We start from the raw sequence: 11,179 nt of genomic DNA, 5'->3' as shown, positions 1-11,179 counted from the left end.
AGACCTTGCATATGGAACAAACAGGAAAAAAAGACCTGTGGCTTAGTATTACGTGAGAATTTGCAGACCTCTCCTAACAGTGGTCTTGCTCATCTCACAGCAAGAGATGTGACTTTCTGGGAGGCTCTGGCCTTTGCTCTGTGCGTGGCTCCCCACCATCTGGCCTGAGTGAGCTCTCTGGGACCTGAAGCTCCTGATGGGCTCCGCTGCTATTTCAGCACTCAGCTTCTCTGGGTTTCTGGATGCAGGCATGGTTGTCTTCACTTCCACTAGCACTTTACAAGGGTTAATCGCGGAATCGAGGTGGTGTCTTGTCAAAGTACCAAAAGACCTCGAGAAGTCAATTAGTCCTCTGCCTTGAGGGCATCCTTTTTTTTTTTTTAAGGGATATCATAAATTCTAATACAGTCACAAAACAAACACAAAAGCCCACTAGCCTCCACCTCAGCAGGTGCACATGTATCCTTGGTTGCTGATGGTGACAAAATATGGAGAGGTGTGTCAGTTGAGGTTCTCCAAAAAGCAAGTGCCAAGATGGAGTTAGACTACAGGAGATTTATTTACTGGGGGAAATGCCGGTGAGGGATAAAAATGGAGCGAGCAGTAGGCAGCGAGTACCTTCAGGTCACGATGCAGGTTGTTCAGCTGTGAAAGGAAACTGGGATGGAGGAAAGGAGATTTGGATAGAAAGAGGATCAGTCAGCTCTGAGAAGGTCTTGGCCAAGCCAGTGGAGGGCCCTAGAGCAAAGGTTGCCCAGTAGAGAAGTCCCATATTGGGCAGGAATCTCCTTGCTCTAGTATCCCACCTGTCCTCAGTTGCTGGCTTGGAACAGCCAGGGCACTGGGGGTGGCATGGCCTTAGCATGACCACTGTAGTGGGTCTGAAGGTACAGCAGCTGCAGGCTGGCAGCCAACCATGGTCCCCCCTGCTGCTCCCCACAGCAGCTTCTCTTGAAGGAGCACCTGAGCAGGCACTTCCTGATCACCACAGGGAGAGGGAAAATAATTAAGGACTCTTGCTCAGCCACTTCACTGGACACCTGCCTCCAGTTCACAAGGTTTACCTTTATATATCCTTGCACTAGTTACATTTTTGATAAAAAATATGCAACAGCTCCTATGCATACAGAGTCAAGTTCCTACTCCTTAATAAAGCACCAAGGCTAGTCACTGTCTGGCCTTCTCCCTACTCTCTTCAAGATTAGCTCTTACGCTGAACCCCACAGAGAGGCTATAACCAGCAGCAGGTGTGGTTTTGAGCACATGGTATTCTAAGGGAATGTAAACTTGATTGCTCTGAGACTGCGCACCTCCCCACAGCCTGCTTGCTCATCCAGCCACCACGCCCATCTTTGTCTTCTGATGCTTTTCCCACTCTGACAGCCACTGGAGGTGTCTGTTCCCATCAGCATTTATGACAGCAAAGCTACAGTTGGAGGAAATAATCTTGTGTCTGCCCTCTTGAAATCATGCAACAACAGCAAACCATCCAGTCTGCATTTACCAGCACTGACTCATATGCCAGCCACCTGAGTGGGGGCCAGGAGAGTGACGAGGGAAATAGTCGTGTCACTACAGTGCCTTCCACAATTCTTCTTTCCAATAGATGCCCACAGGCTTGCATCTCTTCAACTCACCCTTCTCTGCTCACACCCACATCCCCTGTGCGACCCTAAATTCGTGGTAATGGGAGTTGGATCAAACTCATAATTCTATACCCTTCTGGTAAATTTTTTCTTTTTTCCCAATAGTGAGGGCAGGCAGTGGAATTAGCAAGTTACATTTATTTTGAAGGTAATGATTCCCAGACTGGTTATCTAAGAATGGTGATTATTCTAGATTTTGAAAACAGAACCAAAGTTCACTATGACAAGCCAACCCTAACTAAACAAGTAACCGGAGGTCAAAATTCCACTTGTAAAATCATTTTATTGGTATAAATATACATATGAATAAAATATCGTCAGCCTGTAATGTAAGTGAATATTTGTGAAATGTCTTATAAAGAGTAGTATTTTGATTTTTTACATGTGTCAAAGTATTCTCTCTTAAAATCACACATTAAAAGCTAATATGCAGACAGAAATTAAAGGCCTTCAAAAACGTGAATATTCATAAAACCTCATTCCAGTAAGCTATATACATTAATCTGGGCACATGGTAGAACCAGGTGTGGGCCTCTCTCTGTTCTTAGCTGTGCTGTGGCTGGTATGCAAAGGCCACCAACCAAGCTTTACATGTACAATTTCACATCAGGAAGGAAGAAGTTCCCCATGGGAGAATGTAAAAACCATACCCAAGATCTAATATATATAATTTATACAAATTATTTATTAGTGTGCTCTGTTAATATAATTACAATGTGCAATTGCATACATCAAGAATAAATTGCTATATCGAGTCATGTGCAGCTTTGACACAGCACATTCACAGTACCCCACGGTCTGCGGGATGGTGTTACTTGTGTGAGTGTCTGTCCAGTTACTCCATTTACCTCTTAAAAACTCATCTTGCAGGGCAATCTGTAGCTGCCTCAGAGAAATTCAAGTAGGGCCCATGGAATAATTGCTGGCTTTTGTTGAAGGCATATAAAGGAACACTTAGAAATCAAATGCCAAGGGTTGGAAGAAGACCAAATAAATGTGCTTTGATTACCAAGCAATAAACCTGTTTCTATACTCTTTAAAAAAGAAAAGAAGAAATAAGAAAAAAGATAAGAGACTAAAGCACCAAGAGAAAAGTGCCGAGAAGAAGAGTTGTCACCCCCGGTGTGGCTCTGAGGGCTGACAAAGCATCCGCACGGGAAGACTCCGGCATGGGTGACTCTACACGAAAATAAACTCTTTTTCTGCTTCTTCACCAGAGTCACTAGGTTTTCTGCCTCGATGGCCATCTTTACTGGAGGACTGTTGCTTTTGCTCTTGATACTCCTGGGCCTGCTGGCCCCAGCTTCTCCTCGACACTGAAATAGAACGGGAGGTCGTGCAGTTAGCGGACACGGTGGGACCGGTGGCCAGACCGACAATGGCCTGAGGGGCAGGAGCCCTGACAAGTGGGGGATGGGAGGGGCTCAGGATGAACATTTTCAGAAACAAACTTGCTACCATGTTCAGAGACTCCAGACAGAAATTTAAAACAAACCAACAAAAACAAACAAATTAAAACAAGGAAGCGCACAAAAGACCACAGTCTATGACAGGGGGGACCTCTCATAGATGTGCTCGAGAATGTGAGGGAGGACGGTGGGGAAGTGGGGGGACGCCAGGAGGGAGAAGCAAGGATGCTGCTCCACCAGGCGACCTCCTGGTCACAGCCGCCCCCTCATGCAGCAGAGAACAGGGCAGACATAGCCTCGAGGAGGCGCTGGCTGGACAGATGTCCCATTCGAGGCCTTCTGCAGAAGATTTAGGGTTGGCCATCCCTGTGTCTGGGGCGGGATATTGAGAAAGGCCCCAGGAATCATCATCACACATTTCTGTGTCTCAGAAAATCTCAGTTTCATTCTTCAGGCAATGAATACTTGAAAGAAGTCACGTGCAAATGAAATAAATACTGGCTGTGATACACTCAGCCTTTCTGGAATCATCCTTCAAGGTTAGAGAATTGCCATTATTGTTGCCTGCTCTCATTTGCAAATAAATATGAAGAATCCACTGTGACTACAAAGCAGTGACGGCAGAATCATGGCTGGAACTGAGCCTTTGCTACGTGGCAGGCGCTCTGTTTTATTAGTGTTGCTCCTCATAACTTCCCTGTAGGGTAGGTTCTGTACAACTTGGAACCAGGATTTAAATTAGGTCTGTCTCTCCAAAGCTCATGTTCTTTTCCAACTAGATCACAGCTGTCACGGGTTATTACTCACCTTGTCTATTGTATAGACACTACTTGAGCAAAAAATACCAAACCCACACACTTTGTGTGGCTTGAAAGAAGAGTGTAGCTACCTCATTGCTTGCAAGTTCAAATGACCCACACACTGCTTCAGTCCTGGAAAAGCTATAGGATTCATTTGATGCTTCTCATCACTTTGATTTTTGTATTAAGCTGAAAAACTCATCTTGCCAGGAGCTGGCTATTAAATGTTTAACCCACTGAAGAGAGCTTCAGGAAGGGAAAGCTCATTAAACCTAACAGTCAAAATGCAAACGTAATCAAGTATTTCTCTTGCCAATATGGTTGTCAGGACCAGATTCTGATCTCTAGGCAATAAACGTTAGAAAGCTCATTAAACCTAACAGTCAAAATGCAAACGTAATAAAGTATTTCTCTTGCCAATATGGTTGTCAGGACCAGATTCTGATCTCTAGGCAATAAACGTTTACATTTTTAGTTAATGACATTAAACTGAAATTACCCAAAATTCTGGAATAAAAACCCTTTCAAATCTCATCACAAAAGTAATTTTTAAATGTTTGATTTCTTTTTTACCGAAGAATTTCAAGTAAATTCTAGATGAGAGAGAAAAAAGCAATGAACAAATAATGTAATTGATTTTGTAATTTTTAAATGTTTGATTTCTTTTTTACCGAACAATTTCAAGTAAATTCTAGATGAGAGAGAAAAAAGCAATGAACAAATAATGTAATTGATTTTTATTTTTTAGCTTGCATTGGGTAAAAAAAAATATATATATATATATACTTGTTAGATTGGTGTTTTGAAAGCTGTTAATAAGCCAGGTGTGGAGAAAGAAGATAAATAATTTTCTGTAAATACTTTGCCTCTTATCTCAAAACCAATTTGATCCTAACACACAAAGTCCTTTAAGTTCACAACCTCTGTGTGTACTAAGAACAAGAGGAAGTAGGGAAGATTTATTATATCTTCATCTTGAAGATATTTTGCAATAAATCCAACCTCAAAATACAGCATTACTTGTGATATCTACAAAAAAATTTTTTCACTCCATTTTAAAACCAAAATAAGTTATTCCTCTATCTCAAATGACTCAAAAATAAACTTCCTACACTACAGGTTCAAGGGAAGAAATAAATATGGTGAAACATTGTTCATTTGTCTTCAGAGCAAATATATTTGTCATAATTCTTAGAAGAATAATTAAACTTTTCTCCCTTCCCAATATTTTGGCTTCCTGGAAATCTCAGGTCTAATTCATGTTATATGATAGGACATAAGAGTACTTTCTAAAAATGGAGAAATTCATATTACCAAAAACGTTTATGTCACAGATAAAAACTGAGATAACTCTATGGATCAGGATCACTATAGCAGGAGTGACTGAAATTCAGAGAAATCCAACATAGGAATGTTCCTGCAAAAAGCAGACTATCCTTCAGTCTCCACCCAAGTGTTGATTCTTTAGAGTCACTGACACTGGGCTGAGTCCTCCAGGTCTGGGGGTTAACGGGGGGCAGCAGGGCAGGGGGATGGGGAGGATACAACATTTACAAGTTAATACCCTGGTTTCTGGGTTGGTGACGCAGAGCCAGTACCAATCATGAAAGCAAAAACTAATTTATCTAACATAGTAAGAGGAAAAATAACACATTTTTTCAGGAGGACTGTCAAAGCATTTCAGTATGGTGGTGACACTATTTAAAAATTCATTCTAAATATATTGATCTTCAGTGATTAAATGCTAATTACCCTAATTTGATCATTACATGTTGTACTCATCAATTATCACAAAGTACCCCATAAATATGTACCACTATTATGTCAATTAAATAATTTAAAAATAAAAATATATAAGATAACATAAATTCTACAACTGTGAATGTGTGTGTGATAATGAGACTACTACCAGGCTGACATGTCTTTAGTATTTTAAGTGAGCACCATTCATGAACAGGAAAACTGAGGCATAGTGAGATCAGGGCACTAAAGTCCTACAACTAATGTGGTAAGTTGGGGAACCAAAGCCCTTGGTCTCCCAGCCTCAGCCTTCTTAGTCCAGATCTCTAGTGCAAACAACTCTGTAGGGGGAATGTTCTTTGTCAAGTTTGTTTTCCAGCCCACAGGGAACATCTATCTGATTGTGTATAATTACCATTATATTGAAGCAGGTTTGGTCAGGCTTCCACTAAAGAATGGTCTAACAAGAATTATGTCTGCTTGAAACCTCAAACTCCAGAATTTATTTTAAAAATATTTATAAAATTCAGACTTTTTACTAATTCAAACAGACCTCCTCCTAAGCAGCTTAATTTAATGTTTGATTTTATAGAGGGGTTAAGAAAAAAAGTCAGATTATTTTACTACGCTTCTTCAATGCAAGTATTTGTACAGTTAAGGGTGCGGGAGCATCTATATATGTATTTATTGCCATTCCACATACCATTAAAATTATTTCATAAAAGATACTCAAGCAAATGAACAGGTAATTTATTCAACACAGACACTCCATGTATATTCACATCCTGTCTATGGTGGCAATAATTGGTGCAGAGAGGCTCAAATATGAAATCTGTCATCACTGAAGATGATTTGACACACACAGACACACACATACATATGCTAATTTTAAAGTTTCTGAAACACAGATATAAACGCTGAATTAGAGATTGATATGAAAATTTGAGATTTTCTCCATTGTTGGCTCCACTGACATCTGTATTTTCCAGGGAGAACACATTATGATGACCTTAAAATAATATTCAGTAGTTGGCCTTGATTTTATATACTTTTTAGCAAGAGCCCCAAATGCCAACCACTGTTAAATTTTCCCTGAAGAACTCATACAGGGGAAGTAGAATTTAGATCTGGTGGATAAAGTAGAGCAGGGCATTGGCTTACAGACTAGACTGTAAGCCACAGCCAAGTATTTGCTGGCTACAGGTTGGATTATGGAAGAAGCAAGTGATATATAAAAGGAATCTCAGAATCAGATGCCCTGTAAAAATAGGATCCATTACCAACAAAGTCAAAACCAACTATTTTCTTCAAGAAAATAGAATATACTCTACCCAAAACAGCTTATAACTAAATGTGGAGAGGAAATGATATGAAATTAAAAAGATGCAGTTACAAATATTTCTAGTAAAATAAAGCATTTTATCTGTCAAATAAATATTAAAACAGCCACATAATTAAAACATAACCATCATGATAAACATATGGAGCATGCTTTGAGAACAGCAGCCTCTGTTTGTTTCATGAATACGTGATTTAGGAAAATAAGAAAGTGGTTTTAGTGTAAACAAAGCTGCTCTTAAATGACTTAAAGGAAAGTGCACACTATGGTTTAACAGAGTTGGCACACTAATGCTATTTGTTAAGCAGAACTATTCAGAAAGCAGACTGCTATGCAGTTCTCAAAGGTGAAGACGGTCTAGTGCTAGGAATCGGCACTAACAAAACACAATTAAAATACTATACATAAAATTCTTTAATTGAAGCTCCTATAAAAAATACTTTTTGGTGCCTGTCAGTATTTCCAAGAAATCAAGGCAGAAAAGCAAATACAAGATGGTCCTATTTAATTCCATCAGAATCTCACACAGCCCATCACAATGAGAATTTTAAGCTGAAGAGGTCATGGAAAAATCTGAGACAGACACAGGATTTCTTCTCCTTGCCTTACTATGATTTGGCTTATCTCCATGTTCATCCTCTTTTTACTTTAACTCCAAGTTTTACTAGATGATCGATGTGCTCCTGGGGTATCATCTCTTGCATGTTGTATAAAGTGCTTTTGTAGCCTCTTCAAGAAGAAACATTGCATCAAGCGTGCTTTGTTAATAACCAAGTGATATAAGTCAACAGATACAATAGTTCAAATGCAAATTTCTGGAATCTAGAAACATCTAGGTAACCTCAGCTGTCCTCAACAAAACAGGGAGGATAGAGACAGAGATTCTGACTGAATATATTCTCCAAAATAACTCTACCTCTCTTCAGAAAATAAACGTCTTCAGTGTTCACTTACATAACTTTTCTATGACTAAAGATAACAGATTTTCTTGGCAATATCAGAGGAAATTTCTTGTAGAGAAAAGAGTTATTGTAACTGTACATCTATAAACATGTCTACCACATAGGAAACCCTTTAAAAGTGAAGGACCAAATCAGTCAGTTTTCTCTAGGGCAAGTGCTAACTGGCCCAAACAGAATGTTCTATCCTTAGGTGACCTACAGACTTTGCTTTATGCTATGGGTGGTACCCTTAACCCTGTCATCTAGTGTGTGCCATAACAGGCAACTAAGAGCTCAAGGCTCATCCGATGGCACTGGTTAAGAAGGCAGGCTCCAAACGCTGCTGGTCGTGGGTAGTTGGTAGATGCTTTGTTGTTTTTAAATCTATATCAAGGAAAGTTCTCAAAGACAACAGTTCCCACTTGAGGTATCATAACTCGTTGGGCTGTTAAGCTGTGATGTGGATCACTAGAAGTTCATCAATAATAAATTGTTAAAATTTAAGAAAAATTTATCTTTTTTGCAATAAAGATAAATTATCCCTACGATAAGGTCACTTCCATTAACTTGTATTCTGAAATGCTTTCTTCAGACACAGTGAAGGGCATGGAGTTCTAGCTAGAATGTTGGGCCAGGCACCTAAGCCCTGGGAGCCTAAACACACTCTTCCGTTAACCCCTGATAAAGTTTTACAGGAAGAAAAAAAAGCCTCATTCCAAGGACAAAAGTCCTTTAAGGAAACCTCATGTATCAGAATATTTTGTATTTTTTCGTTTATGATACTAAGATTTCTTTTAGAAGATTTTTCAAGTTATATTTATAAAAAGCTATTCAGCAGGGAGATGATGAACACTTTAGTCACAGAAAAGTCATTTCCTCTCCAAGTCAGCAATGCGTGTTCTAACATTTCCCAGTGGAGGTTAAAGCTGATTTAAAATCTACTTCCTTTTTTTCTCCTGGGACTGTTCTCAGCTGAACAGAACATGCAGAATTTAATACAGGGCCAAAGGGAAGATAGAAGTCACAGAGTAACTGCTGGAAAATAGAATAAATTGTTCTTGAAGGTTGAAAACTTAATTGGTACTTTTTCTTTCTTACTAACAGGTCACAAAATGTCCACTGAAAAATCATGTGCATGATCCAAGGTGCATTTATTCAGTGGTTTTTTATTAAACCCATTTCCCAGTGGAGGTTAAAGCTGATTTAAAATCTACTTCCTTTTTTTCTCCTGGGACTGTTCTCACCTGAACAGAACATGCAGAATTTAATACAGGGCCAAAGGGAAGATAGAAGTCACAGAGTAACTGCTGGAAAATAGAATAAATTGTTCCTGAAGGTTGAAAACTTAATTGGTACTTTTTCTTTCTTACTAACAGGTCACAAAAGGTCCACTGAAAAATCATGTGCATGATCCAAGGTGCATTTATTCAGTGGTTTTTTATTAAACCTTTCCTAAAAGAGTATAAGGTGTGAAGCCAATATTCTCTGAGGGTATAAACTCTGTTACTCAAGGAATTTCTGATCCAATCACAGTTGAAACCTAACAGAAGTGTAAAGTCATAAAGAAAGAGAATAAGAGGCATGACCCCAAATATAAAAAACCTACATAATCACAAAAATTTGAAAGGACAAGTCACCAAAGTAACTTGATCCTCCTCATAAGAATTTCTAATTTTAGATTTTTAAGTCAATATTTTTCTGCCCCAAATGGAAGGACCATCCTGTTGTCATTTAGGCAAGAAGTCCAATGCATGACTAATCTCTGACCCAGTCCCACGATAGAAGTTACTCAACTGAAGTTCATTTTTGTTAGTGCCAGTTCATAAGCTTCAGGTCAGTGGGGGATGATAATTGAAGGCTCTAACCATTTGTTGGCTGTGACTTCCTGTGCCCAATTGCATTCACTTCCTCTTCTGCAATGGTGGAGTACAGTTTTGAAGATCTTTTCCCTCTACTGGAAGGCTTGCCACTGTCATGATCTGAATGTCTTTTGTAATAATCTCCTCTTTGCACTACTGAGGAAAAGGGATTCATTTTACCCTTCATATTAGCAAATACATTAATGTGTTCACATTAATCTTAAAAATACTAATATTAAAAATTAATTAACAGCTCACCTGCCCCACTTAGGATTCAAGGAACCTATAGTGTTGGTCCTGGGCAGATACACCATTATCTACAGAATTCAACAGCCAACATTATGGAAATGTCGTGCAAAATGAGGTGAGCTCTGAGTCTGCCCCAAAAAGGTTCTAACAAAAAGGCCCAGTATTACCATTTTGATTCCACAATGGATTAACAAAAATCACATTCACTATGGAATGATCCAGAAGAAACACAGCAATTTACCTGTTTCAGAAATTACTTGGGCACGCTAGTCCAAAGGGAGGCACAGAACAAGGAAATGAAGCAACCGGCATGAATAATACACAAGAAAACAGGAGTGAGCACAACAGGAACTTTATAAAGAACAGTACAGGGCTCACGGTGGCTACCACTCCTGACCCACCTTAGCAGACGAGCTGAAATAAACTAAAGTCAAAATCTTACCACCTCAGACATGTACAGACTATTCTCAGACCTCACGTATACTTTCAGTCCAACTCCAATACAAAGTGATACCATCAGGGTGATCTCTGTGATCAGCTCACTCTGGATCCCAGATGGGAAAATAATAGTCTTCACGGTTCTCCAGTCCTTATCATCCAACTGGGAAGATCAGGGCATGAACCACTCCCAGTATTTGCTATTGGGGGAAGTGAGGAAGGAAATCGAATATCCCAAAGATCTGAAAACTTGGAGGAGAAACTCATTTTACTTCTAACTTACTGGGGAAAGAACACTTGATTTTTTCACAGCAGCTAAGAGCCTGCTGGGGGTCTCCAGTATTTCTCCCACTTTAACTAGAGATGCTCCATGATACACATTCTTACTCGTGAGGCCGGTGGGTTACTCTAGGCCTTGTCTTGACCACCTACAGTCATCTAGAAAACATCATTTTCCAAAAATGTTACAACAATGACTTTTTATTCAACCTTCTTTTTTTTTTCCCCTTGGTAAATAATTCAATATTTCAATTGCTTTTGACAAGATGAACATTTCTACTTACTACTACTACCCCTTCTCCACCTCCCCATTTCTCTCCAACAGGATTCTTTCAGGCATTTTCAAAGCTTCCTCAAAAGTAAAACTGTAATGTCAGCCGTTGTACAAAGGAGGGGAAACCAGGGTGGGAATGCAGAAGGGGCTGTGTGTCAAGAACAGGGCTGTCAGGGGACACTTGCTGGCCCAGGTCACTCTGAAC

The 11,179-nt window shown here is 39.6% G+C and overlaps 1 protein-coding gene across 1 annotated transcript in view; it reads right to left on the bottom strand.

Moving 5' to 3' along the window:
• Positions 1-1,909: 1,909 nt before the first annotated feature.
• LRRC16A (leucine rich repeat containing 16A) overlaps positions 1,910-11,179 on the bottom strand; it is a 115,764-nt gene continuing 106,494 nt past the window's right edge. The window contains exon 21 of the mRNA XM_008571870.1: positions 1,910-2,962. Coding sequence (XP_008570092.1) covers positions 2,826-2,962 — 137 coding nt within the window. The 3' untranslated portion in view covers positions 1,910-2,825. The remainder of the gene's footprint in view (positions 2,963-11,179) is intronic.

This window comes from Galeopterus variegatus, unplaced genomic scaffold (genome assembly GCF_000696425.1).
Source record: "Galeopterus variegatus unplaced genomic scaffold, G_variegatus-3.0.2 Scaffold732, whole genome shotgun sequence".
In the NCBI taxonomy this organism is placed as follows: Eukaryota; Metazoa; Chordata; class Mammalia; order Dermoptera; family Cynocephalidae; genus Galeopterus; species Galeopterus variegatus.
Note: the sequence above shows the minus strand (reverse complement) of the source record. Positions and strands in the feature narration are given on the sequence as shown.